Source organism: Zalophus californianus, chromosome 16, assembly GCF_009762305.2.
Source record: "Zalophus californianus isolate mZalCal1 chromosome 16, mZalCal1.pri.v2, whole genome shotgun sequence".
NCBI classification, from domain to species: Eukaryota; Metazoa; Chordata; class Mammalia; order Carnivora; family Otariidae; genus Zalophus; species Zalophus californianus.
The window spans coordinates 50295376-50322718 of NC_045610.1; the positions used below are offsets into that span (position 1 = coordinate 50295376).

At 54.7% G+C, this 27343-nt stretch overlaps 1 protein-coding gene across 6 annotated transcripts in view; it reads left to right on the forward strand.

Moving 5' to 3' along the window:
• The window catches only part of AXIN2 (axin 2), a 33447-nt gene extending 7900 nt beyond the window's left edge, over positions 1-25547 (forward strand). For 3 of the 6 annotated variants that reach the window (XM_027567913.1, XM_027567912.1, XM_027567911.2), the window contains exons 3-11: positions 3652-3792; positions 14311-14413; positions 16862-17002; positions 17133-17647; positions 17926-18117; positions 18411-18644; positions 19088-19183; positions 20403-20570; positions 24023-24155. In XM_027567913.1, coding sequence (XP_027423714.1) covers positions 3652-3792; positions 14311-14413; positions 16862-17002; positions 17133-17647; positions 17926-18117; positions 18411-18644; positions 19088-19183; positions 20403-20570; positions 24023-24149 — 1717 coding nt within the window. In that variant the 3' untranslated portion in view covers positions 24150-24155. Of the gene's footprint in view, positions 1-3651; positions 3793-14310; positions 14414-16861; positions 17003-17132; positions 17648-17925; positions 18118-18410; positions 18645-19087; positions 19184-20402; positions 20571-21898; positions 21991-24022 lie in introns of all 6 variants that reach the window. The other 3 variants (XM_027567916.1, XM_027567915.1, XM_027567917.1) reach the window with 3 other exon arrangements.
• The last annotated feature ends 1796 nt before the right edge of the window (positions 25548-27343 follow it).

A 27343-nucleotide genomic window follows, 5' to 3' on the forward strand; every position in this document is an offset into this window, starting at 1 on the left:
AGAGCTCTAATCCATTTTCTTAAAATCGCGTAGAGATTTTGACAACATTCCGGGTTCTTAAAAATTGAGTTTCTGTTTCTCTCCACGACCCTGCCTCCTTCCTCTGCTCTGTCCTCCCTCCTCTGTTACGATTGTAGGAAAATCCGAATGCTTTATTGCAGTCAAGCGAGCTCAGGGCAGTATATTCCATTTTTAATGACTGGTCACACAGGGAGCCCTCTATTTTGGAAGCGAGGGAGGACAGGTTTATTTTGGGACCCATGTGTTTTGTGATCCACTCCAAGGAGTGCAAAGCTGTGAGCACACACGGGATTTGAGTTCGGTGTCTTTCTGGTTGTGGAGGGAGGAGGGATTTCTACTGAGTCATTTGCTCCCCGAAGTGGTTGACTTCAGGACATTGGCCACTGAGTGACTACCACGGAGACAGCAGCCAGTGTCTGAATGCTCTTTAGGGCCACTGGGCCCTTTTGATCTGGTATGAATGCCTCTTAGACGAAAACACTTTTCAGCCACCCATCAGATGGCCCCAGGTCTTTTAAGGAAGTTCCGCAAAGCCTAGAGCTTCTGCCACGCTCCACCAACTGGGGAGCCGCTCGCAGAGAAGACACACCAGGTCCTTGCCCTCATGGAGCTTCCAGTCTGGCTGCACAGGACGGGCATTCGAGGCGTAGACACCCCAACGCCGCGTGACGATAAGTCACAGTGAATACCGCAGAAGAACGAAGAGCCCCCCCGACAGCTCTGTTTTCCTCGGCAGCTGGTTTTTTGGAGGATTACTAGTAACTCCCCAAATTACGGTGCCCTTGATTCTTCGGAGAATGGAAGAATTTCCTGCCGATGGCCATGTTGGAGCCGGGTGTTTTTTAGGTGGACACCCCATGTCCGTGGAGGCGGTGCCTTGACCGTGGCCCCCTGCTGGCCGGGAGCTAAGCCGGCACCAGCGCTCGGCCTCCCCATGCCTGTCCCTGCCAAGAAGGGCTTAGGGCGCCTTCTTACCACCGGGTTTCTGAAAGCTAGGAGGGGACCCGGGAGAAGTTTCCTCGCCCGCCCTGCTTTGCGGCAGCAACCCGGCCCAAGCACCCCAGAGAGCGGGGAACTTTGGACTGTTCTAAAGACTTGGGTGAGTCCGTAACCTCATCTACTCCATGGGTCCCCTCGGACCGGCAGGCAGTGCTTTTCTTCTTTCGGACTTAAAAGCCCATTTCCTCTCATTCTGCCTTTAGTGGCAACGCCAGCCACGGCCATCTTCTCTTTCCTTTTGACTTCCCTTATCAACGAGGACACATTTTTACTCAGTCATCCCTCCTCCCATCTCCTCTCTCAGAAAAAGTCAGCTGCCCTTCCTTTGCTCCCATGACTCCTCTCTCTCCAGCCTGGGTATCTGGAAATCCCATATTGAGGACACGGGACCAGTGCTGAGGCCTCATGGAACAGCATATCTGGGAGGTGGGGAGACTTCTTGCCCTCTACACCAAAGACGGGGCCAGGGTCTCAAGGACAGTTCAAGGTTACCCGGTCCAAGGTGTTCAACAGGTTCAAGTAGGACATTCCTCATTTGCAGTTTCTGGTCGATTCTGTGCCCATAGGCCATTTCCAGCATCTGGCTTTATGTTCTAGTCTAGCTCAGTAGAACAGCATCGTGGTCCCTGCTGACGTCGAGTTCCTATGGGAGTCTGGATGTGGGTTCCCTGTGGCCACGTCTCCAGCCAGGTGGCCTCTGGCAAGGCTTTTGGTCCCCACCTGGGGCTCTGCGCCTCCTGCCACCGTTGTGAGGCTGCAAGGTGACTGGGCAGTAGACGTCCCTTGAGCACCTACTATGTGCTGAGGGTGCAGCTGCGCCCAAAACAAAACAGAGAGCCTGCCTCTACTGAGTGTCCTGTCTAAGGCAACTCTTGATTTTTATTCACATCTCTAAACTGAGGAGGTTGGCTTAGGTTCGTTCTGGCCCTAAAACGTTCAGACTCTGGATGTAACTTTCCTCGTTTGTGTTCTCACTCTGTCTGGAGTGTAGGCCTTAGAGATGGGGCCCGACTCGTCCCCGGCTTTCCCATCCCAGCTGCCCCCCGAGGAGGCCCTCACACCAAACTGTAGCCACGGCTCCTGCCCACACCCAACCCTCCTCCTATCCAATCTGGTGGCACAGCCTGGGTCCCACATGCTGCTAGAATGTTTTGACGCTTTGAGGCTGGTCTCTATTAGGAGGCAGAGAGAGTTTGGATGAAAGCCAAAGAAATCCGTGTCTTGCCATGACCCCCAGTATTGACTCGGGCAGGCTGCTGTCCTGTGGGGCCACCCCAGGCGCTCTGGTGAGGTGTGCCCTGGACACCTCCTCCCCCAGGTGGCTGCAAGCTCGGGAGGATGTGATGTGTGTGAAGGCGCGCCCCTCTTTGTGAGCCCATGCCTTCCCAGTGACACCCCCCCCCCCCGTTATGGTGACCAGGCCACTAGTGCCAGGAGACCAGAGACCCAGGCGGGGCCCATCCAGAGCCCAGCACCGTGCTACCCACAGAGGAGCTGCATAGGAGCTTGGCGATGGCATGTAGAGGCTGCTTTGACCTTTCATGAGTCCCTTTCATCTGCCACCCCCAGCGCCATCTTAAGAGACCTGTGCAATGGCCTGATGGAATGGGTTCTCTCTTCTAGGCCTTCCCCTTCACCCCAGGTGGTTTCTTTGCTGTGGGCTTAGAGCGGTCGGCCCAGTGGAGTATGCCGGGGTCTTTGTCAGCGGGGCCTCTTCTGACTTCGGGCTTGACGGGCCCCTTCCTGGAGCCCGCCAACCACAGTGGCCCCCTCCTCCTCCTCCCCCCACTTAACGTCCTTGGCTGGTGACACAGGAGGAATGCAGCCCAGCAGGGGACAGGCACACTGGTGGCTCTGGGAGGTGATCAGGAGGGCAGAATGGGGAGGCAGAGGCCACTGAAACAAAGGGCAGGAGACACCGGAGGAAAGGCCTGGGCCTTCCTTTGAAACAGCTGTGCTGCTCATTTGAATCCAGCTGGTCTTGATCTTAGCCTAGCCTGGTGTGGGGTGGGGGGACAGGGCCCAGTGGAGGCCCAGCTCCAGGTGGGGTGCAAGTCCTGAACCTCATCTTGAGCTTTTCTGTCCCCTCCATCCAGTGTCCTGGGCCCGGGATGGAAATGAGAAGGCGATGCCAGGCCTTGGGTTGCTTGAAGCTTGGAACTATGCTCACAGACCCCAGATGGGGAGTTTGGATGCCTAAGACCTCTTGGGGCCCTAAAACCGTCGTGTTCTAGTGCAGGCTTGGATATGGTGGAGGGGAGGGAGACTCCTTCGCCTCTACAGAGTTACTCTCCTCTTTGATTTGATAGCCTCCCCTCCTAGAACAGAGTCCTGTGCCTTCCTCTATCTGAGTGTGTGTTTAGCCCTTGGCAGGATCCCCTGGGCTGCTTGTGGCCTCCTCTGTCCCTGGCAGACCTGCCCTTGGGCAGCAGGGGAACCGAGCCTGCTTTCTTCCCAGGGTGAGCTGGTGGCTCAGCTGCCCTCCCTTAAGTAGCCCCAGCTGTCTGCCCAGATGAGCGACTGGCCCCGGGCAGCAGGTTGGCATTCGCGCACGGCGGGATCATGCCCGCGCTTGTCCCCGGGTTGCCTGGTGCGAAGCCGTGATGCACTGCTGTTGTACTTTTCCTGCAGGTCCTTCAAGAGGAGCGATCCTGTTAATCCATACCATGTAGGTTCTGGCTATGTCTTTGCGCCAGCTACCAGCGCCAACGATAGCGAGATATCCAGCGATGCACTGACTGATGATTCCATGTCCATGACGGACAGTAGCGTGTAAGTATCTTGGTGTCCCCATCATGTATATGGCTGGCAGTGTGACCCACCCGGCCAGCTGGGCAGAGTCCTCAGCCCTCCTCTGCTGGCTTCACAAACCCCATCCAGGTGTGTACGTACATTTGCTTGGTGGGAGGGGAGTGTGCCAGCGCTGCGGTGCAGGGTTGGGAGGGCGATGGGGTCCTGAGTTTAGAAAGCCATCTTCTGGTTGTCCTTTTGCCTTTCTTCCCTGGATAGAAGTGCATGGCTGGTCCTGAACCCCAAGGTGTCCAGTCTGCAGAACCAGCAGGTGGGAGACGGGGTGGCGTGGGAAGGGCTTGTGTGCATTGTTTCTGAAGGAAGAGGCATTGAAGGTGAGGGGCAGAAACCCAGAGTTCTCTCTGGGTCCATGTGCATCATGTTCCCTCGTGGAAGTGTTCAGGTGGACAGCAGTCCGTTCACTAAGTGTTGGCGGAGTGCCTGCTCCGTGTCAGGTTCTACCGCTAAGTAGGGCTTCTCTCCAAAGTCGTCTGATCTTGGATCTTTTGAAGACAAGTGCATCTGGCATACTGAGAGTTTGTTCCTTTATTTAAAAAAAAAAAATTATTATTGAAGTATGGTTGACACCGTGTTCTATTGGTTTGAGGTAAACAACATAGTGATTTCACAATTCTGTATGTTACTCAGTGTTCACAACTAATAAGTGTGGTCCCCACCTGTCACGTTTGAAGTCATGCAGTGGTGATCTCTGGGTGGAGAACAGTCATTCTCCCTGAGTCTCACCTAAGGGTGTGTGTGTGTGTGTGTGTGAGTGGTGATCTCTGGGTGGAGAACAGTCATTCTCCCTGAGTCTCATCTAAGGGTGTGTGTGTGTGTGTGTGTGTGTGTGTGTGTGTGTGTGTGTGATTCTCCCTGAGTCTCATCTAAGGGTGTGTGTGTGTGTGTGTGTGTGTGTCATTCTCCCTGAGTCTCATCTAAGGGTGTGTGTGTGTGTGTGTGTGTGTGTGTGTGTCATTCTCCCTGAGTCTCATCTAAGGGTGTGTGTGTGTGTGTGTGTGTGTGTGTGTGTGTGTGTGTGTCATTCTCCCTGAGTCTCATCTAAGGGTGTGTGTATGTGTGTGTGTGTGTGTGTGTGTGTGTGTGTGTCATTCTCCCTGAGTCTCATCTAAGGGTGTGTGTGTGTGTGTGTGTGTGTGTGTGTGTGTGTGTGTCATTCTCCCTGAGTCTCATCTAAGGGTGTGTGTGTGTGTGTGTGTGTGTGTGTGTGTCATTCTCCCTGAGTCTCATCTAAGGGTGTGTGTGTGTGTGTGTGTGTGTGTGTGTGTGTGTGTGTGTCATTCTCCCTGAGTCTCATCTAAGGGTGTGTGTGTGTGTGTGTGTGTGTGTGTCATTCTCCCTGAGTCTCATCTAAGGGGGTGTGTGTGTGTGTGTGTCATTCTCCCTGAGTCTCATCTAAGGGTGTGTGTGTGTGTGTGTGTGTGTGTGTGTGTGTCATTCTCCCTGAGTCTCATCTAAGGGTGTGTGTGTGTGTGTGTGTGTGTGTGTGTGTGTGTCATTCTCCTGAGTCTCATCTAAGGGTGTGTGTGTGTGTGTGTGTGTGTGTGTGTGTGTCATTCTCCCTGAGTCTCATCTAAGGGTGTGTGTGTGTGTGTGTGTGTGTGTGTGTGTGTGTGTGTGTCATTCTCCCTGAGTCTCATCTAAGGGTGTGTGTGTGTGTGTGTGTGTGTGTCATTCTCCCTGAGTCTCATCTAAGGGTGTGTGTGTGTGTGTGTGTGTGTGTGTGTGTGTGTGTGTCATTCTCCCTGAGTCTCATCTAAGGGTGTGTGTGTGTGTGTGTGTGTGTGTGTCATTCTCCCTGAGTCTCATCTAAGGGTGTGTGTGTGTGTGTGTGTGTGTGTGTGTGTGTGTGTGTGTGTCATTCTCCCTGAGTCTCATCTAAGGGTGTGTGTGTGTGTGTGTGTGTGTGTGTGTGTGTGTGTGTGTCATTCTCCCTGAGTCTCATCTAAGGGGTGTGTGTGTGTGTGTGTGTGTGTGTGTGTCATTCTCCCTGAGTCTCATCTAAGGGTGTGTGTGTGTGTGTGTGTGTGTGTGTGTGTGTGTGTGTCATTCTCCCTGAGTCTCATCTAAGGGTGTGTGTGTGTGTGTGTGTGTGTGTGTGTGTGTCATTCTCCCTGAGTCTCATCTAAGGGTGTGTGTGTGTGTGTGTGTGTGTGTGTGTGTGTCATTCTCCCTGAGTCTCATCTAAGGGTGTGTGTGTGTGTGTGTGTGTGTGTGTGTGTGTGTGTGTGTCATTCTCCCTGAGTCTCATCTAAGGGTGTGTGTGTGTGTGTGTGTGTGTGTGTGTGTGTGTGTGTGTCATTCTCCCTGAGTCTCATCTAAGGGGGTGTGTGTGTGTGTGTGTGTGTGTGTGTGTCATTCTCCCTGAGTCTCATCTAAGGGTGTGTGTGTGTGTGTGTGTGTGTGTGTGTGTGTGTGTGTGTCATTCTCCCTGAGTCTCATCTAAGGGTGTGTGTGTGTGTGTGTGTGTGTGTGTGTGTGTCATTCTCCCTGAGTCTCATCTAAGGGTGTGTGTGTGTGTGTGTGTGTGTGTGTGTGTGTGTGTGTGTCATTCTCCCTGAGTCTCATCTAAGGGGGTGTGTGTGTGTGTGTGTGTGTGTGTGTGTGTGTGTGTGTGTGTGTCATTCTCCCTGAGTCTCATCTAAGGGGGTGTGTGTGTGTGTGTGTGTGTGTGTGTGTCATTCTCCCTGAGTCTCATCTAAGGGTGTGTGTGTGTGTGTGTGTGTGTGTGTGTGTGTGTGTGTGTCATTCTCCCTGAGTCTCATCTAAGGGTGTGTGTGTGTGTGTGTGTGTGTGTGTGTGTGTCATTCTCCCTGAGTCTCATCTAAGGGTGTGTGTGTGTGTGTGTGTGTGTGTGTGTGTGTCATTCTCCCTGAGTCTCATCTAAGGGTGTGTGTGTGTGTGTGTGTGTGTGTGTGTGTGTGTGTGTCATTCTCCCTGAGTCTCATCTAAGGGTGTGTGTGTGTGTGTGTGTGTGTGTGTGTGTGTGTGTGTGTGTCATTCTCCCTGAGTCTCATCTAAGGGGGTGTGTGTGTGTGTGTGTGTGTGTGTGTGTCATTCTCCCTGAGTCTCATCTAAGGGTGTGTGTGTGTGTGTGTGTGTGTGTGTGTGTGTGTGTGTGTCATTCTCCCTGAGTCTCATCTAAGGGTGTGTGTGTGTGTGTGTGTGTGTGTGTGTGTGTCATTCTCCCTGAGTCTCATCTAAGGGTGTGTGTGTGTGTGTGTGTGTGTGTGTGTGTGTGTGTGTGTCATTCTCCCTGAGTCTCATCTAAGGGGGTGTGTGTGTGTGTGTGTGTGTGTGTGTGTGTGTGTGTGTGTGTGTCATTCTCCCTGAGTCTCATCTAAGGGTGTGTGTGTGTGTGTGTGTGTGTGTGTGTGTGTAGCCGGGGTATCCCCATCTCTTTCCATCCTTTGAGATTCTAATTCAGAGCCAAGGGAGGTGAAGCCTGGGGTTGGGCAAAAGTCCCCCAGGAGCTCATGCAATGTCCAGTTGAGAACTACCGCTCTGGAAATGGTCTTTGAAGATGTTCCACAGGTGTGTTTGCCATAGGAATCGCCTTTGCCAAGGGGACAGTTTTGAAAGGCAAACCCACTGAGCCATGTATTAATGGTGTATGTAGAGTTTGTTCCTTTTAGGATCCTCACACTGGACCATCTCTTCTTCCAGTTCGTTTGAAATGATCTGGTTTCTGTTGGCCAGTATCCTGTGTTTTGGCCTGTGGCATGGAGCCAGTTGGAAGGGAGGTTGATGAGGTTGGTTTGGGATTGATTCTACTGTTGGTTTTCCCAGTGGCTTTCCTTGTGTTATCTCAGACCCCCCTGTCAGTAAAGGGAGAGAGCCACAAGGTGACAGTTTCCATTTTAATACAAGAAGAGCATTTTGGCATTAATGGAAACAGAATAAGGGTACACCTCTTTCATCCAACATGCAGAAATGCGGGGTTCCATGGAAGTTAGTTTTCTGTCCATACTTGAGAAAAATTACCCTTTGATGGTCACAGTCCTTAAAATAATACCTTTTTGTTCTATTCTAATTGAATAGTATTAGGCATCATTTATTGCTTGATCTCAGTCATTATCGAGATCTGTTTCCATACTATATTGTAGTGTTACCTCCTAGCATACAAGGCCGTGTAAGGTTGTCTGCCCCTCCACAGACATACTGGCAACACCCCCACTTTTTAAAAATGGTTCTTCTTTTTTCTCTTGGTCATTCTGCTGTCCTGTTTTGCTCCTGTCTGTGTGCTCGCTTCTAGCCACATCATTCCTTTAGCTTCTATCTGGATTGCGTGGCAGTGGGGAGGGGAGTCTTAGCGTCTTGAGTAAAAGGAGAGTCAGTTGGGTTGGAATGAGGGTGTTGAGTGAATCTCCTAGGTCAAATGTAGTTAAGACTGTAAGGCTTCTGTTTGGTTTTCGTAGAGACTGTTTTTGGCTGGCTTTCAGGCCCTTGCGGTCCCCACCATTGAGGCATTGTTCTGGGTTCATGCTGAGTTAACTTGGGTGTAGAGTCCCCACATGTGTGTGAGCCTCACAAGACCCAGTCAGAAAGGTAGGCGGTCACTTGTGACTTTCACAGCTGGGACAGTGGGGCCCAGTGCTGGTGCAGGAGGGTGGAGCTCTCGTTCAAAGCCCTTACCCTTGGCCTGTCACGCCCCGCCCCGCAGACATGGACGTCTCCAACAGGAGGTGTGGGGAGGACCAGCTGAGAATGAGACCTTTGAGCCTCTTTGAGCTTCTTTTATTTATTAGGGAATCACACTGCTTTCTTTTTTAATGGTTTGGGGGGGGGGGTAGGAGGGAAGAAGTTCTAACTTCTCCCCAGCACTGGCCCCCCCCACCTCCCTTCGTTATTCCCTTCCCAGAAGAACTTGCTCAGTTTTTCTTTTTAGAGATGACTTTAAAGTTCTCACCCTTCCTGCATCAGCTAAGACATTTGAGGACTGGAAGCCCCGGCTAGCCCCTGTCCAGGGTTGGGGGAGTTACCTTGGCCAGTCAGCTGTCCTAGGTCGCCGGGGTAGGGGGGGGGCCGGTAAAGTCCACATGGCTATAGAGACCGAAAGGGGCCAGCCCCTCGATGTGCCGCTTTCTCCTTGGGGCACACTGGGTACCCCTGGGTCCCGCGTGGCAGGACCTCAGCGTTGTCAGCGGCCTTGGATGGGTGTGGGCAAATCAGGACATCAAGGCTGAGGGAGCACGCCTGGAAGGGTCGGAGCTCCTGGGCCTCAGTGTTGGGCCTGACCTTCTTGGCGTCAGTGTTGGGGGTCTCGGAGCCTTCTCCCGGCCAAGTGGGCAGGTTATCCTGAGCGGCCGGTGCAGCTGTACCCACTCAGGCAGGTTCATACCAACTCGGGGCGAATTTCTCAATCAGTGTGGGATCCTCCTCTCTCCGGAGTTGGTTGTCCAGGGCAGCTTGCTTCTTGCAGACCACAGTGGGGACAAAGAGGTCTCTGGAATAAGAGCCCATCATCTGGACGGCTGGGGTTCCTGTGGGTCTCGGGCTGCCAGGCCCCGGGGGCCCCTGGCCTGGGCCCTCCTGCCCGCCCCCGCCCCCGCCCCATAGGCTTGGCGTGCACCGAGAGCCCGGGCTGGGCGAGCCGCTTTCTGGCCGGCTGGCCCTGGCTGTGTGTGATCTACCCAGTGTCGGGGGGTCACCCAGGAATCCCAGGGCCGGGATTAGGCCCCTCTTCACAGCTCTGCCTATGGCCTCGCACAGATGAGAGCACGGAGCAGGCGAGAAATAAAGTGTGTGGGGGGATGAAAAGCTGAACTGAACCGCTTTCAGCCCATTGTTCTTCTGGGGAAGCTTAGCGGGGATAAGAGGGTAGCAGGCCCCTTTGAAATTTCCTTGAACAAGTGAATGGGAGCGCCCATAAAGCATGAAAAGAGCCCTGGCTGTTTTTCCCCCCGTCACAATGGGCGGCTCTGGCTGCCAGGGGGGCTGCCAGGGGCTGGGGAGGGGACCCAGCCGGGGAGGGGGAGAAGGGGTCACAGGCGGCCTTCAATAGACTCCAGAAGGTTGGAGTTCATTAGACACAAGCCCGGGAAGCAATCGTCCCATTTGCGACAGGACCAATTAAGTCCTGGGGGCCTTTGCAAGACGGCCCGAGTAGAAGCTGGGCAGGGCCGGCCTGCACTCGGTTGTTCCAGGGAGCCCTGCGCCGGGGGGCCTGGAGGGTCAGAGTTGGCGGGGGCTCGAAAGAAATCCCTGCCTTCTCCCAAAGCCCACTGCTGACTTCTGTTTTCCCGCTAAGTAAAAAGCCTGTGAAAGCTGCCTGGGGATTCCGGCCTTCATAGTAGGCCTCTGAGAACGCTGTTTTATGAGCCTGTTAGTCTGAAACTTGCCTTCTCAGAAGAAATCACTTTCTATTTGGGGGTGGGGGCCGGGGGGGGGGGGGGAGGAAGTTAGCTGCCAGACTCCAGCCAAGTCCTAAGGCCCAGTCCCTTGGAGTGTTGGGCGCAGAGGCTCATGGGGCCATTCCAGGGCATCAGGCCCAGGAGGATGCAGCCGGGGGCAGAAACCATGGCAAACAGCGGGTTCTGCGCTGCCCAAGGGTGGCTCCTGTGTTTGGGGCAGCCAGGAAGCGTGGAAGCTATGCCTGTGACGCAGGGGGCGTCTCTCGGGCTTCTCTTTTTGTGCAAAGTTGCTCTCAGAGTCAGGATCGGCCTGGCGTGGAGGTCTCTCCCTCTCCGGGTATCACAAAACCAGCGCCAGATACTTCCTCGAGGTTCCTGCGGAAGGGTGGCACGGGTTCTTTTATTTATTTACTTGTATTTCCTTATATCTTATTCATGGGTTTACTCTGGGCACCAGGGAAGGCACCCAGGTGAAGTTCAGATCTGATCTGATCTTACAAAACCAGGCTTTTGATGTTGGCAGCGATCAGAGGCTGCCTTCCGAGTGCTTGCCAGATGGGAATGGGAGTGGACACGTGTGTGAGGGAGTCGGTTACTGCTAAGCCTCGGGAGGACGGCGCTCAGGTTAGGCTGGGCCCAGCGGAGTCCAAAGGCTAAGCTAATTGGCTTGGCTCTAATGGCAGCAAAGCGGAGTCCACGCCTCAAAACCAGTGCTCCCCGGTACACAGCCGGGCCCAGCAGTGGGCTTGTTAGCTAAAGTGCTTGTAAGTGAAGGAGGACCGTATGGGGACCAAAGCTCCGGCGCTCGGCAGCTCGCCGTGCTGAGCGTCTGGGAGGCGGGTCGTAAAGTTCGAGAGCCTGAGTCGGAAGAGTGGCCCTCGTCTGGCACACGTGGCTATTTGGAAGAAGATTCTTGGCTGGTGGGGAGGTAAAGCCCTGTTTCCATGAAGGCACCTGTTAAATAACGCCTTGTTGAGCCTCTGCAGGTTGAGCTGTGTCTTCTCTGCCCTGGTCACAGGTCTCCTGTCCTGCACTTGGCTCCTTTACCGAAATCATTTGTTTCTTTCACCTTCAGTCGGCCAGGCACCTGCTTCTCCCTGCCTCCCCCTTTCTATACGGACTTCCCCAATTCTCTCCTTTCTTCTGCTTTGTATGGAAAAAGCAAAAGAGGTATAAAAACCTTCCCACTGATTTCCATCTGGGTGGAAAGGGGAAGAGCAAGAGGCTGTAGAGACTTGAGGACAGAGTCTTGGGGGAGATGGATGGGGAACTCCTGTAGGACTCTTCAAGCTTTGCCTGCGTCACAGTGAAGTCCATGGGGGGCTTGACTACTGCCCGCCCAAGATTGTCAGGAAGAGCCCTGGGGCAGGGGCCAGCCACTCTTTCGAAGTCCGCAGAGGTGTTGCTGGTGAGGAGAAGGGCGTGGACGTTGTTCATGGGGCAGCCCTGGGGCAACGGAAGTTGGTTAGATCAGTGTGAGAAGCAACCTGGGGCACCCCCACGGTCACCCTCACTCCACCGTGAACATTGGGCAAGAGACAAGGGAAAGGGGATCCTCACTGTGCCTTGGAAACCACCTGGCATGCCCCATAGCCGGTGAGTACCAAGTGGTGGGGTAGGATGTTCCAGAATTTTCCCCAAATCTTCCATTTGCCCCTTCAGAATGTCATGTTATTTCACAGGGCCTAGGAACCGGACCCTCAGGAAGCTTGGCTCCTCCGGGCGGGGTGGGAGGGTAAGTTGCTGAGTTAAGGACACCTGTTCTGGAGTCTGGCAGTGGCTCAGATTTGGATCCTGGGTCTAACTGCTACTGATCGACCCCAGGAGAGCCACAGCGGGTCTCTGACCGTCTGTAAAACTTGGTGAATTTGGGATGAAGTTGGATTATATGTCACATGTGTCTGACCGACAGTGGGAACACATTCCTCGGGGCGGGCAGCCTCACGTTGGACTCAGCCCCTGATGTGGAATCTGGTTACTGGTCAAGCCAGGCATGCTCGTGAGCACCCACTTTTCTTCCATCTTGTAGGTGATCCCAAGGTGAAAACACTGAGGTTTGGTAAATATATACCAGGTGGTTCAGTAAGTTTCTGGACTTAGAAGCTTTTATCCTACCTGGCTTTTGAGGGCCTGGTCAAGTGAGTGGGAGGCTGTGAGAGACTTAGCCTGTACTAGTCAACTGGTGTGCTATCTCAGGCCCTCTTGACCTTTTTCTGGGACAGGACTCACCCTCGTGTGTATGTTCCTGCTTTAGATATATATTTTTTTAAAGGTTTATTTATTGATTTTTAGAGAGAGAGCACACAGGCAAGGAGAGGGGGAGGGACAGAGGGAGAGACTCTTTCAAGCAGACTCCCCGCTGAGTGAGCAGCCCGATGCAGAGCTTGATCCCACAACCTGTGAGATCATGACCTGAGCCGAAATCAAGAGTCAGGCGCCTAACCGACTGAGCCACCCAGGCACCCCCTGCTTTAGATATTGATCCCTTTTCTCCCCCTGTACCCTCAATAAAATGATCCTTTCTGTGCTAATGCCTAGCCAGACTTGGGCTGACCTACCTCCCGGATGTATTGACTGACCATGATCTGTATCATCCCCATGGTGGCCCAGTGATCTGGCTTAGGTCAACAGATTTCTGGAAAATGCAGCCACTTGGAATTCTAGGGCGTTACAGATGAGGAGCTAGAGGTCAACCAGTTACCCCTGGCTGCTCCTGGGTATTTTTAGAAATTGCTGATTTTCACCCACGGCTGGTGAGCCAAAGATGTTTTTCTTCCTTCCACTCTGTGATGAACAAAACGCCAGGAAAAGGGAAATAACCAAATACCTAATTTCAATATTTACAGCCTCCAAGTATGATTCACTGTGGGAATGTTGGAACTCTGAAGCTTTTGTCAATAAGTGGCCTCTAGAAGGGACAGCAGTGGGAAAAGAGTCACACCTTGACCATTTGACTGCTTTCAAGCACAAAATTCTTTTTTTAAAAAAATCATGGCAACTCCAGGTCATGTCTTAGTAAAGACAAGCTGGGGTGGATGGAGGCTTTCCTTTACTTTTCTTACCTCCTCCACTTGCTTCCTTTTTTTTTCTTTTTTTTTTTTGGAATACAATGATGAAGGACACAGGGGCTCATCCTGCCTGCAGGACTTTGCTCAGAGGTAACCTTCGCAGCGAGGACTTCTTTGGTAGCCCCCACCATGTTAAACTGGAACTCTCTCACCCCCACCCCATCCTTTCTTCCCATTTCCTGCCCTGTATTTTGTCCCAGTACTTAACCACTTTCCACCATGCTATAGATTTTGCTTTGATATTTTCCGCTTCTTACTTAACCACCCATTAGAATATAAGCTTTGTGAGGGCAGTCTTCTGCATTTTTATCCCCTTCCTTCACTGCTGTCTCACCCGGCACCTGGAACAAGGTCTCACATAGTCGGTACTCAAATATTTGAAATTGCCTGGAGTGCCACATAGTAGGGGCTTTCTCTTTATGCCCACATTGGTCATGTGTCCTTGGGAATTCCTTAGTTTGGGGGGTGGCAGGGTTTGGAGGCAAGGGAAGGAAGGAGCCCAAAGATACTCTTTTGGCTGATTTATAAGAGGAAGACATTTGGCAAGAGTTGGGGGCTTGACTGTTGGAGAATGACGCACCCCTTCATTAATGCCTGGCTCGGCGTTCTGTGGGCCTGGTTCCTCTTCCTGTGGTATTTTGCCCTGGTGTGCTCCAGAAGGCCCTGGCATCCTGATTTGGGGCAGTACAGTCGACTGTAAGGAGGACCAAAGGGGCCTCAGGTTCTCCTGCTTGGGCTACCTGTAAGATAAAATGGGGAGCCTTCACTTTGGGCTGGCTAGAATGTAGCCAGTTCCAAAGGCAGAGCTTGAGGGAGGAGCTTACCAAGCTCTTTCCGAGCTGTCGATCCTGAATCTGAGAGGGAGCTAAGTTGACAGAGGTGATTGATGAGCAGAGGGTCTGGCAGTTTGATCTTGGATTGGTCTTTCCCCTTGGGAATAGCCATAGGGCCCAGGACGGGGGCACACATGCATGGAGGCGTGCAAGGGCCCCGTCTGTCGGTGGGATCTCGCTGGAAGCATCCTCGCGAGGCTGTGGGTTCTGTCTTTTCCCTTCCCTTAGAGATGGAATCCCTCCTTACCGTGTGGGGAGTAAGAAACAGCTCCAGAGAGAAATGCATCGCAGTGTGAAGGCCAATGGCCAAGTGTCTCTACCTCATTTCCCGGTGAGTATAGTCCGGAGGGGGAAGGCAGGTATTTTTGGCCATGTTGAATCTTGCAGAAGAGGAATGGGAGGTGGAGGGGGAAGGTCTACGGCAAGAGGAGCAGCAGTGCCTGGGGTGTTCTAGGGGAAAGGGAAGAGAGGGAGGAACCAGGCAAGAGGTGCTACCTGGTTCCTTGGGGTGTGATGCTGAGCAGAGTGAAGCTCAAGATGACCTACTTGAACCTCTACATTTTCTCAATTCAAAAAAGAAAATTCTTTTCAAAAAAGAGACCAAAGCAGTTCTCTTCCAGAAACCAAGCAATGGCGGGAGTTAAACTGTGCTTCCTTCCATGGGTTCCCACTAGAATGGAGGCCCCCCGAGGGCAGGGAGTTTTGTCTATTCTGTGAAATGCCCTGTCCACAGCAATTAGAACAGTGGCTGGCTCGTAACAGGCACTTACTAAAACGTGTTGATTGAATCAGCAAATGAGGAGGCTAGAGGAATCTCTGCCTCCCGCAGAAGGGAAATTGCATCCCTGGGACGTTTCTCCTGTTGACTTCCAAAGCTCTGGAGGGCAGCTGTCCCGTCTTGTCCGTTCCCAACCCCAGAACTTGGCCTTAGAACCTCCTGTTGAATCTCCACCTAATGAATGCTGAATGAATGAAGCCTTTGGAAGGTAGGATCTCATGAGCAGCTTCCCCCTGTGATTGACATGAGAGGCCAGCTTGGTGTGAAGATCCTTTCCTGGTATCTCCTCTTCCATTTCCAAGTCCTGGAGGGCAGCCAGCATGGGGCCCCCTAAACTCAGCAGAGCCCCCTCGTCTGTGTTTTAGGAGCTGTGCTTCTTGCCATACACTGACATCCAAGATTGCAAGAACACTGTTCCTTGGGGAGGGGAGGAGAGTGCCCAGCTTCCAGCGGCATCTCCGCTCAAGAATCCTTCCGGCCAGCTTCTGAGAATTCAGTTGGCCCATCAGTGATGTTGCGTTCAGAAAATTAACACACCCAGTTGCTAATCCCATGTTGCATTACTGGATTGTTTTCACTAGAGCAGCTCCCCTCTGAAAGCCCCTGACACAGTCCGGGGAGGACTTGATTTGGTCTGAAAATTTAGCATATTACAGTGCTTTCCTGGGGCCCTTCAGCATCCCCCACCTCAATAATATTACCCCGCAAATACAGCAGTATTGAGGATACAAGTGTTTTTGGGCAGGGCTGTGGGGGTGCAGGGGAGTATGTGTGTGAATAAAAGTTCTACTGCCCAAGCTTGTAAATTAGATGATTTTGTCCTGGGGTGTGCAAATCGACTTTCTCCAAAAGGCAGCGCTTTGATCCAGGCTGAGCCGAGCCAGCCTGCATGAGAGCAGCCGGCTCCTGGGGGGGGGGGGGGGCTGGGGGGGGGGGGGCTTCGGCTTTCTCTACCCCCCCCTCCCGCCACCACGCAGTTCCAGGCTCAGTGGCTGCTGGTCGCCATCGTGAGCCCAGCTCAGCTGCAGGGGGAACACGGGCCTTTGCGGGTCGGCTTTGTGCCGCCGCCCACCCATGCTGAAGGAAAGGGCAGAGCAAGAGGGAAATTGAGGCAGGAGGAAGCCGACAACCGAGGGGAGGGAGTGGCCGGAGGACTGGCGGAGGACGGAGAGCCGGGTGGTGGGAGTCCTCTGTTTGCTGCTTTTGGCAGGCACCCTCCATGCCTTTTTATATTCTGTACTTGATTTGGAGATGTTCCCTTTTCCCTTGATAGACCAGCTTCAGGCAGCCCAGCTCAGCGGTGCTCTGCTGCTAGCCCGCAGCATCTTCCTTCATTTTCTGTACAAAGAGCCGGGGAGGAGGGGCACAGAGAGCCGGGCAGATCTAGGACAGTGTTGAGACAACACCACCTCAAAGGTGCGCAGTGTGCGGCCACGAAATAAATTACCACTTCTTCTGATCCGGCCGTGTGACTCCCTTTTTTCCCCCCCCTTTTCTTTCCCCTGCCCCCACCTCCCTTCCAATCTTTTTTTTTTTTTTTTCAAATTTCCAGCTCCCTTTCTGTTTAGACTCTACTTTTTATTCCTTGAGTTGGTCCCTCTCCCCTCCCCACCGCAGAAGGCTGCTTTTTTTTTTTTTTTTTTTTTTTTTTTTGTTTGACAACAGTCTTTGAAGATTCTCTACTTCAGAGTAGCTCCTGATGGGCTGGTCGTACCACAGAGAGAACAAGCGGGGCCTCTCGGAGCGCGACCAACTGCTCCTGCCCAAGGCGAACGCTGGTGGGGACCATGGCTCTCCGTGAGGCCGCGGCGCCGGCGCATAAAGCTCCTGAGCAGCCCGGGCGCCGTGCCTGCCGCTCTCCGCCCGCCCGTCCGTCCGTCTGTCCGTCCGTGCGGCAGGGGCTGTGCCTAGGGCCGAGGCCGCCAGGCCCGGGAAGCTCCGGCGGAGGCACCGCCGGTCCCGCCTAACATGCCTCATGTCTTCCCTCCCCGTGCCCCATAGAGAACCCACCGCCTGCCCAAGGAGATGACCCCCGTGGAGCCCGCCACCTTCGCGGCCGAGCTCATCTCCAGGCTCGAGAAGCTGAAGCTGGAGCTGGAGAGCCGCCACAGCCTGGAGGAGCGCCTGCAGCAGATCCGAGAGGTAGCACCGGGCCCTGGCCCTTCCCCAGTCCCCGCGTCCGCACGCCACCCCTCGCCTTGACCCACTGGCGGCCCGGGCCGGCCCCTCCTGCTTACCCGGCCGCTGCCCCTTCTGCCGCCTCCCCCTCCAGGATGAAGAGAAGGAGGCCTCCGAGCTGGCGCTGAGCCCCAGGGACGGGGGGCCTGCCCCGCACCCCCTCTCTCTCCTGCCCTCTGGCAGCTACGAGGAGGACCCGCAGACCATTCTGGACGACCACCTGTCCAGGGTCCTCAAGACCCCCGGCTGCCAGTCTCCAGGCGTGGGCCGCTACAGCCCCCGCTCCCGCTCCCCCGACCACCACCACCACCACCAGCAGCAGCAGTACCACCCCCTGCTCCCGCCCGGGGGCAAGTTGCCCCCCGTGGCAGCCCCACAGGCCGGTTGCCCCCTCCTCGGAGCCAGGGGCTTCGTGACCAAGCAGACGACGAAGCATGTCCACCACCACTACATCCACCACCACGGCCTCCCCAAGACCAGGGAGGAGATGGAGGCAGAGGCCGCACAGAGGGTGCGCTGCTTCTGTCCCGGGGGCGCTGGCTATTACTGCTACTCAAAGTGCAGGAGCCACCCCAAGGCTCTGGAGCCCGTGCAGGCCGAGCAGTTTGGGTGAGTGTCGGGCGGACCAGAGCGTCCCCGTGGGGCTTTCTCTCCCACCCAGAGCCCCGGGGCAGGTGCGAGGTTGGGGGGGGGGGGGCGGTTCAGAGGTCACAGGCATTTAGCTTCCAGGAGGGGGGCGCGGGCGCGGGGGGGAGGGGGCGGGGCAGGGGAAGCAGGTGCATGGGTCTTTCGTGTCACCCCGCCACTCGCCGACCTGTCTGGATTCGAGGCGTCCCAGAGCTATAACGGGGGCCTCTGGGCTGGGTGTGGTTCTTGGTTCCCCACAGCAACAGAGGCAGTGCCCTGCCCAAGCGAAATGGGAAAAGCGTGGAGCCGGGCCTGGCCCTGCCCGCCAGGGAAGGAGGGGCCCCCGGCGGAGCCGGGGCCCTGCAGCTTCCCGGGGAGGAAGGAGACAGGTCGCAGGATGTCTGGCAGTGGATGCTGGAGAGCGAGCGGCAGAGCAAACCCAAGCCCCCTAGGTAAACAGCACCCGCCGCCGCGGAGGTCTTGTGGGGATGGCTGTTCCTGCAGTCGGCCGAAAACAGATGGGACCGTTTGCTCCTGCCGTCTTGACGGTAAACGTCGGACTGAGCAGACCACAAAAATGCCCTGTTTTGGCACCGCCCCCTGTCCATGTGATGATAGGGTCATTTTTTTTTTTTTCCTCTTCTCTCTCTGAAGGCAGGATGGAGAAGTTTCTACTGAAGTCACATTTTCCAGTTTTTCTAACCCAGTTTCTTTCCTTCTGCTCTCTCTCTCCCTCCTTGCTCAGTGCCCAAAGCACAAAAAAGGCTTACCCCTTGGAGTCCGCCCGTGCGTCCCCAGCCGAGCGAGCCGGCCGGCACCACCTGCTGGGGGGCAGCAACGGGCACCCCCGCTCTGCCCCCCGAGCCCACCCGTTCACCCAGGACCCTGCGATGCCTCCCCTGGCCCCGCCCAACACGCTGGCACAGCTGGAGGAGGCCTGCCGCCGGCTGGCTGAGGTGTCCAAGCCCCCGAAGCAGCGGTGAGTGGTCGCGGTGCGGAGGCGAGGGTCCCGAGCGCTCCTCAGGGAGGAGGGACGGCTTCTGGCCACGTGCGCGTCTCCTTCCCCTCTGCTAGAAGTGGTTCCTTTTACTTACTTCTGTTTGTTCTGAAGAGCCAGCCAGGATCTGCTTGTTAGGCAAGGCAGGCCCGGGAGGAGAGTGAATTTTCATCTGTTCCTTAAAAATGCCCCAATCGCACAAGGCTGGGGAGATGAGCATGTAAGAGGCAATGGCAGATGGCAGATCCAGGGCCTCGGCCCTTTGCCTGGGCTGGCGTCGCCCCGTCCCAGGCTCCCAGGGGGCTTAGGAGGGCTATTCCCCGTGGATGGAAGTTGGGTCTATGGTGAGGGCCCAGAGTGTTTGGCTGTTCTGTCTGCTCCCCACTTGCCTTACTCTCCGTCCTCCGCTTCTGCTGTGTCTTCAGATGCTGTGCAGGCGGTCAGCAGAGGGACAGGAACCACTCGGCCACCGGTCAGACGGGAGCCGCGCCCTTCTCCAACCCCAGCGTGGCTTCCGAAGAGTGAGTGTCTTTACCTGACATTGCTGAGAGCCCCCTCATGCTTTATATTTCAGGACATTGACTCCCTGGCCTTGGGATTTGTGAAAACTTTTCCTGGTACATAAAATCCCCTTGATTTGAAGAGTAGCCACTAGGAACAGTAAACGCAGCTATTGCATAAATCAGGATCTTGGCCATAAATCAGGATCTTGGAACCCTGCCCGTGCTGGGAAATGCGTTGTGACTTGGACAACAGGTGTTGCTTCCTGAAGGGACGATGGGGTACGATGTACCCGGGCTTCCCGGGTACACACTCCTCAAAAGCTGAGACATGCAGCCGTGAGCAGATGGATAAAAGGGGGTCCCCAACCCCGAGTGGAAACGTTGCCCTCAGTCAGCTTGTGAGCTAGCAAGTTGGAAACGTGTCGTCGCGCGGAGCAGGAAGGTGCTTCTCCATCACCGCAGAGACCGAGGACAGTCTTTGTTGTTTTGCTTGGGGAGAGCGCCGTGTCTTCCCCAGTAATGCCATGATTCTTTCCATAAGGTTACGCTCTTGCCAAGTGGGCCGAGAAGCCTGGCTCCGTTGAATTCCAGGATGATGTATTTAGAAAGAAATCGGCTACGGGGGCCTAAAATGGTCTAAATAATTCAACTTTTCTTCCTTTGCTCGTTCATCTTGAGCAATGAGCCATATTTAAAGGCCTGCAGCTTTTTTTTTTATTATTATTATTTTTTTATTTAAAGCCACTCTGCAAACGCGGAATAAACGAGGGAGGTCGGAATGACCGCGCTAACCATCCCAGTGGGCTCTGGCATCCATGCCGTCCAGGGGATGCTCTGGGTTTGTCTCTACAGCATTCCCTTGTTGGGCTGAGTGAACCCATGGCTCTGTGGCAGCTTCTCCCTGCTTCTTCCTTGGCAAGCACCCCACTTGTGCCATCCCGAAAGAGACCCCATTTGGTGGTAGTGAGGGGAACAATAGCAGTGTGTACAGCCCAAAGGAGATTGTCCCTTCCTGGTGCCCCATGCAGAGGACCTGGACTGTGGGCCCCCAGAGTAGCTGCCTCTGTGACATGGGAAGGAGGGGAGTGGGGGCCCACACCCAGGCCCCCTTTGAGCTCATAGCTGCAGACTTGCTTTCTCTCCGGAGAACGTGTTCGAGATCCTGCGTGCGTGTGTGTGGTGTGTGCGCTTGCCGCCTTCAAATGCTGAACTTGTTGCATTCCATCTTCCTTCTCAGTCACAAAGAGCCAAAGAAGCTGGCGGGGGTCCACGCACTCCAGGCCAGCGAGTTGGTCGTCACATACTTTTTCTGTGGAGAAGAAATTCCATACAGGAGGATGCTGAAGGCTCAGAGCTTGACCCTGGGCCACTTTAAAGAGCAGCTCAGCAAAAAGGGAAATTATAGGTAAGAGCCCTGCGGCTTCTTGCTGCTCCACACTTTGTTTGTCCAGAACCAAGAGCCAGAGTTGCTTCCTTGGCCTGGCCAGACCCGGAGGGGCCATCGGGAGGGGGCTCAGGGGGCGCTCAGGGAGGCCATTGGGCTGCCTGGCGCTTCTGTTACTTCTCATTTCCTCTCTCCCCTCGCCACCGACAGAAATAGCAGCAGCAGCAGGGAGACCGCTGGGAGGGCTCTGGGGGGACCTGGATGGGCTTTTTCTACCCAGGTGAACGAGACTCTGAAGGAGAACGGGGGCCTGACCAGGAGAGCTGGGCTTGGGCCATCTCACTGAGGCCCTTCCCGAAAGGCAGAGAGCGGTGTGTGTGTCAGGGAGAGACGGACGGACAGACCGACCGATGAGGAGGCTTGGGTCTTAGGAGAGAGTGTCCACACTGAAGGCTTGGGGAAGGGCAGAGGCCAGGGCCTGGAAATGGAGACAGCATTCTCCTTCCTCAGCCTTTCTCCGTGAAGAGCTGCCTCGCGGTGTGGAACGGGTCATGTGAAGCAGAAATGCTCTTGCGTCCGTAACAGAGAGGGGGCAGGCCGCATGCGTGGGCACCAACTGGCCGGGGCTGGACACTTGCCCTCCCCCCAGCCCTCCTCCCTGTCTGCGCGGTGGAGACACCTGCCTGGTCTTCTAGGGCCCCAGAGAGGATTCTAGAGCGGGGACCGTTTCTTGGTCACCTCCCCCTGAACGTGGGTGGGGTGGGGGTGGGGTGATGACTCCACCTGCGTTTATCCAGAGTCCTAGCTGCTCGTTTTTGATGGCCTTCCTCCCAAGGGAATATGTGGGCTCTGCTCCAGCCGTATCTCGGGTTGCAGTGTGCAGGACCAGGGAGGGGCACGCGAGGTGCCGCGCACTCACTTTAAGGAGGGGCACAGTCGGTGATCAGAAGGTGCCAACCCGCCCCACCTCGAGCCCGAGATGGGAGGGGGGAGGTCTAATAGCACGAGCGACCAGCCAGGTGGGCCCCGGCCCCTGAAGCCCGCCTCCGAGGCCCCGAGACCCCATCCCTTCTGGAGCAGGCCCTTGAGGCTCTCCCAGCCACTCCACCTGGGAGCTGGCTGGGCCAGGGGCCCAGAGTGATCCCTCTGCAGGGAAAGGCTGGGGCTCGGGGGCTCAGACCCTGTAAGTGACTGAGGAGCAGGGCGTGGAGCTGGGCTTTAGAGCTTTCCATTTGACACCAGGGCAGAGACGATTCTGAAAATGTATCCGAGGGTTTGGGGAGCAGGCCTGGCTCCTAATGCTGCTGCTTCTTCCTCTTCTTCTTCTTTTTTTTTTTTATCTTGAACAGACACAAGGTGAAACTAATTACACAAGTGTGCCCCTCCAGGGATTCATTTTGAGCTCAGCTTTGACTCGGCTGGACTTTGAGTGGAACTGCAGGTGACCTTCAGGGGAGAAGGGCTCTGGAGCGCCCAGTGGAGGCTGCAGGGGGGGCTTCGCGCTCAGCCACTCCGGCCACATCTGGCTCTGATTTTTTTTCCTAAGGCACACTTAATAAGCCTGGCTTTGAAGCCCCGGCCTCCCCTTTAATGCACAAAGACTTGCACAAATGGTTGACTCTCAAATTCTTTACTGATTGGATCAGGCTGTGGCCAGACCCTTCCCAGCCGTCTTATCTCTCTGTACTGGCTCTCCGGCCGGAGCGGGCACGTGGAGGCAACCGGGTGCCAGGCCTGGCCCTCCCAGCGGGGGTGGTGCCCTGTCTTCCCGCGTGCTCTCCCTCACCCCCCAATAAAAAGCCCAGCGAGGATGGGGCCGCGGAGTGGGGGGACCTGGGCTGCACTGAGTAATCTCAACATGGCAGGGGTTCAAAAGGAGGACAGTCTATCCAGACGTGCCAGACGCTATTGATGCCAGATGTCAGAAGAAAGCGCAGTTTGCCACATAAAGCATGTTGCAGTGGAAAAGCCCGTTTCTTGGAGAAGATGAGGGCAGCGCAGTGCGTTTGAAGTCTTGGGGCCGGGGCCGAGGGAATGTGGCCTCTCTCCTCTCTGGAAGAGGTTACAGTTCTGAAGAAGGTCACTGTATGTGTGCTCAGGGGTGCCATGGAAGCCCGACTTGGTAGAGCCGAGGGGTCGGAGCTGGGGGGCTGAGGGGCATGACCGAGGGTGGCGTCAGAATTGGAGCCTCGTATCAGGAGGGGGCCTCCCCCCGCCACTGTCCGGGGTCCCGTGTGCTGTGCCCCTCCCCGTCCCTGCTCGGGCTCCCCAAGTACCCCAACCCGCTGGAGAGGAGGCGTTCTCCGCGCTGCCCCGTCTGGGCCATGCCCTTCACCCTGGTGCTGTGGCCCAGCTGGGAACACTAACAACAAGGAACCTTGACTAAACCCAGCTGGTTCACTTTATTTAGCCTTATCTCCTATGAAAGTATTTGGCTTCCTTTCATTAAAGAGGAAAGAAGTTGAGCTCTAACCGAGGGGAATTCTTTTTTTTTTTTTTTCCTTTTAAATGAAAAAGAGAAAAAAACAACTGTAACCCTGAGACACAAATTTTTTGAGAGAGCTGTCCTCCTCCCCCCAGAGGACCGGGACCCTCCCTCCACGAGTGGCCTTTATTGGCTGAAGGTGACAGCTTGCAGGGGCGAGTTTAATCCGTCTGAGGGGTCTCCCTGGAAGGGGCTGGCGAAGGAAGGGGCCGGGGAGTGGGCCTGCCTGGAGGACAGCAGTTGTTTCTGAATGTGGCCCTCCTGAGAGAGGCCGGTCATTTGCGTCCACACAATTAAACAGCCTTAGAAGAAAGAAGTCTGGGGTGGGATAAAAGGAGCCTTTAATCAAGGGGCATAATAGAAGGGTCTTTAGTGTTTGACCCTGGAGGGGTGGGGTGGGGTGGGGTGGGGGGGAACAGGGAGAAGAGGGGAGAGTAGCTGGGGCCGGGGCTGTCTGCAACCCTGGGAAGCAAGATGGCGCTGGCCAGCCTCCTGCCGCGGCCAGCAAGGGAAGCAGCCTGTCCCCATGGCTGTGGGAGGGACAGGCCGGAGGAGCGGGCCTGTGGGTGCTGCAGGGTGGGAAGGACAGAAGACGTGTGAGCCTTCCACAGACTTCTCCGGGTTCAGGGTGGCTGGGCCTCTTGGAGGAGCCCCCCCGCCGACTGTTGCTGCAAATGGACCAGGTGTGCCTTGCCTTTCCCAAGCCCCACAGCCCTCCCCATGAGGGGAGGAAGAAGCAGGCAGCTGTTCTCCGCAGAGTGTGTGTTGGGGAGGGGGCAGCATTCTGGGCCCAAGACTGCAGGTGGGAGGCCGCTTGGTTGCGCCCTGGCGGCCGGAGCAGATCAGAGGCGGCCAAGAGGTTCCCATGCACACCTGCTGCGGCAGAACCCCCAGGACCCCTCCGTCCTCTGTGGTGACATCACCTTTCTCCTAAGCAAAGTAGAAAACGCACTTTTCACCAAGACGCTCTTTGGGTTTTCCTTTTAAGGTATTACTTCAAAAAAGCAAGCGACGAGTTTGCCTGTGGAGCTGTGTTTGAGGAGATCTGGGACGATGAGGCGGTGCTCCCCATGTACGAAGGCAGGATTCTGGGGAAGGTGGAGAGGATCGACTGAGCCTCGGGGGTCGGGCCCCGGCGCAGGTGCGGGGCCACCGCCCGCGCCACCGGCCTTGGCCGTGACGGACCGCGACGAGACATTTTGAAGGAAAACTAAACCAATGAAGAAGACAAAAAGCTCGGGAAGAATTGGCCACCGGCCACGTGGGGAGGGTGGGGAGGGCGGGGAGGTTGGTTTTCATTATTCACGAGCTGGGTACTGAGATAAGAAAAGCCTGAACTATTTATTAAAAACATGACCACTCTTGGCTATTGAAGATGCTGACTGTATTTGAGAGACTGCCATACATAATATATGACCGCCTAGGGATCTGAAATCCATAAACTAAGAGAAACTGTGTATAGCTTACCTGAACAGGAATCCTTACTGCTATTTATTGAACAATTGATTCCCCACCCCCGTCCCCAGTTTATGGATATGCTGCTTTAAACACGGTAGGGGGAGAGGGGAAGTTTTAATTGTCCTGTCCAAACTTGGGAGTTGAGCTAGGGGCGCATTAATGATTTCTTCATTAAAAGGGGAATTAATTATGCTTTGCCCTGCATTTCTCCAAGTGAAGATAGACTTTAAAATGGTGCCCTACCATTGACACACGCAGAAAATTGGTGCATTTTTTTTTTTCCTATGCTGCTCTATTTTGTCATAAAGGTCTTGAGGAGTGATTTATGTTGCAACATCACCGCCATTTGGGGTCATCGTGTGGGATGGGATCCATTGTGGGGTGGGAGGGAGCCTCCTTTTGGGGACCCCAGATTTCCTCAGTAACTCCTAACTCCCCACCAAGGCCCAGTTCCCAGTGGCTGAGGCCCGCCAGAACCTTGGAGTTCAACTCGTGCTTGCATTGAAACAACTCCTTGGAGTTTTGGTTGGTTGCTTGGTTGGTTGGTTTTTTTAACTAGTCTTTGGACCACCGCTGTTCTGGAAGCAACCACCCCTCCCCCCTTGCCCTGCAAAGAAGCGGACAGTTGTGGGAAGACCTAGCAGCACCCTTTCCTCCAGACACCTCCATTTTGACGTTCGGGTTTTCGTGTTAAGTTAATCTGTACATTCTGTTTTGGCCATTGTTACCTGTACTATACGTCTGTATATATTGTACAACAGAAGAGTATTAATCCACTATCTCTAGTGCTTGACTTGAAATCAGTACAGTACCTGTACCTGCACGGTGTGCCGCTCCGTGTGTCGCCCTATATTGAGGGCTCCAACTTTCCCTTGTTTTTTGAAAGGGGTTTATGTATAAATATATTTTATGCCTTTTTACTACAAGTCTTGTACTCAATGACTTTTGCCATGGCATTTTGTTCTACTTATACTGTAAATTATGCATTATAAAGAGTTCATTTAAGGAAAATTACTTGGTACAATAATTATTGTAATTAAGAGATGTAGCCTTTATTAAAATTTTATATTTTTCAAAATGTCCGCTTCGTCTTTGAGTCCCCCCGGGGTGGGAGCAGGGCAGAGGTGGCCTTTTGTGTGTGAACACCTGCGCTTTCCCACCCTGGCCTGAGCCCATCTCTGGCTGACCTTGACCTCTTCTCGCCCAACCTGGCCCTGCCCTGGGGTTTTTGAAGAACTCTGTCTTCAAAGTCACCTGGCTGACTGGCTGATGATCTTGTCCTAGGGCGGGCTGTAGACAGCTTCTTCTGCCCCTCCCCTTTCCTCTGTCGCCTCCATGCAGCCTCTTCCTCGAAGGCAGGTCTCATCTGGCCAGGTAGGTCCAGGAGATAAGGAGCGGAGGTGGGTTAGTCCCAGCAATACTGGGAGAAAATGTCCAGAAAAATGGCGCGTGGGTCTGGAATGTCCAGTGGAGCTGGTGAACCTTGAGCTCAGTGCTAACCCGCCACCCTCTCCGTAGCTATGAGTGACCTCAGCTGATGCCTTCAGCAAGGGGCTGGCATTATTGAGGGTCCAGGCTGGAAAAGGGGTGGGAAAAAAGGGTGGTTCAGCAGGAAAACCTAATGGTTCACCGGACTGTTTACTTCGTGTGGCCATGGAAGTCGGCTGACCGTTGTTCACTCAAACTTGGTTTACCTCCCTGTGTGCTGAGCGCTCGGAGGTCGGGCTGTGTTTCCGATCTGGGAGAGCAGGCCTAGCTACCTAAAAGAGTCCTGTAAGGAACCCATTTTAAGAAAGAAGGGGTCTGTTGGACTTGGCTTCTCACGGACGGAGTTTTCCTGCGGTGGGGTCTGCAGCAAATCTGGCTAGCTTTCTGTCCCCGTTGGACAGTAAGGCCAGGGTCCTGGCCGCGTGGGGTGAGGGGCCGGCTGGAAAGGAGCCAGCCTCAGGGCGTCAGGGTTAGGAGGCATGGGGCAGCTGCTGGCGGGGCAGGCCAGGGCGTGAGGGAATGGGACACCAGGCTGCAAGAGTCCTTGATCTTGGTCCTAATGATGCAGCTTGCTGCACCCGCCCCTCCCGGCTGGAATGGGGGCTCACAGCAGAGGTATCCCAAACCCACTTCCAAATTGTAAGGTTCTTTCCAACTCGAAAGGACGAAGAGATTGAACCTGGTGTGGGTGGGGCGTTAGGGCTTTTAATCTTGAGGCCTTTTGAGTCATCCCATGAAAATAATGGGATTAAAACACAGGCCTGGGGCTCAGACGAAGTCTAGTGGACCGTGGGCATCTGTGAGAAAGCGAGCCAGCCCAGGCAATGGACCGTTCACATTTGCAGCCCTTCTAAGAGGGCCCATTTCTCTGCCTCTCACATTTTAACAATCAGGCGTGCTTCACCTGGCCCTGGATGGGCTCCTTGTGGAATCACCTGTGCTTTTCTCTGAGGAAAGGTTGCTAGTTTTATTAGATTTTTTTTTTTAAGATTTTATTTATTTGACAGAGAGAGACACAGCGAGAGAGGGAACACAAGCAGGGGGAGTGGGAGAGGGAGAAGCAGACTTCCTGCCGAGCAGGGAGCCCCATGCGGGGCTCGATCCCAGGACCCTGGGATCATGACCTGAGCCGAAGGCAGACACTTAACAACTGAGCCACCCAGGAGCCCCGTTTTATTAGATTCTTAAAGGTACCTGTGACTCAAAAGTAAAAGCTAAAACGTGGTTTGGGCTGTCTGCGCTTTCTTCCCTGCCCCCCAAATCATTTACGACCCAACCCAGCCCTTTAGAAAACCTCTACCCCCCTCCCCCCCCCCCCCCCCGCTCCAGCAGCCGCCCACCCCAGTCCCACCTACCAGATAGG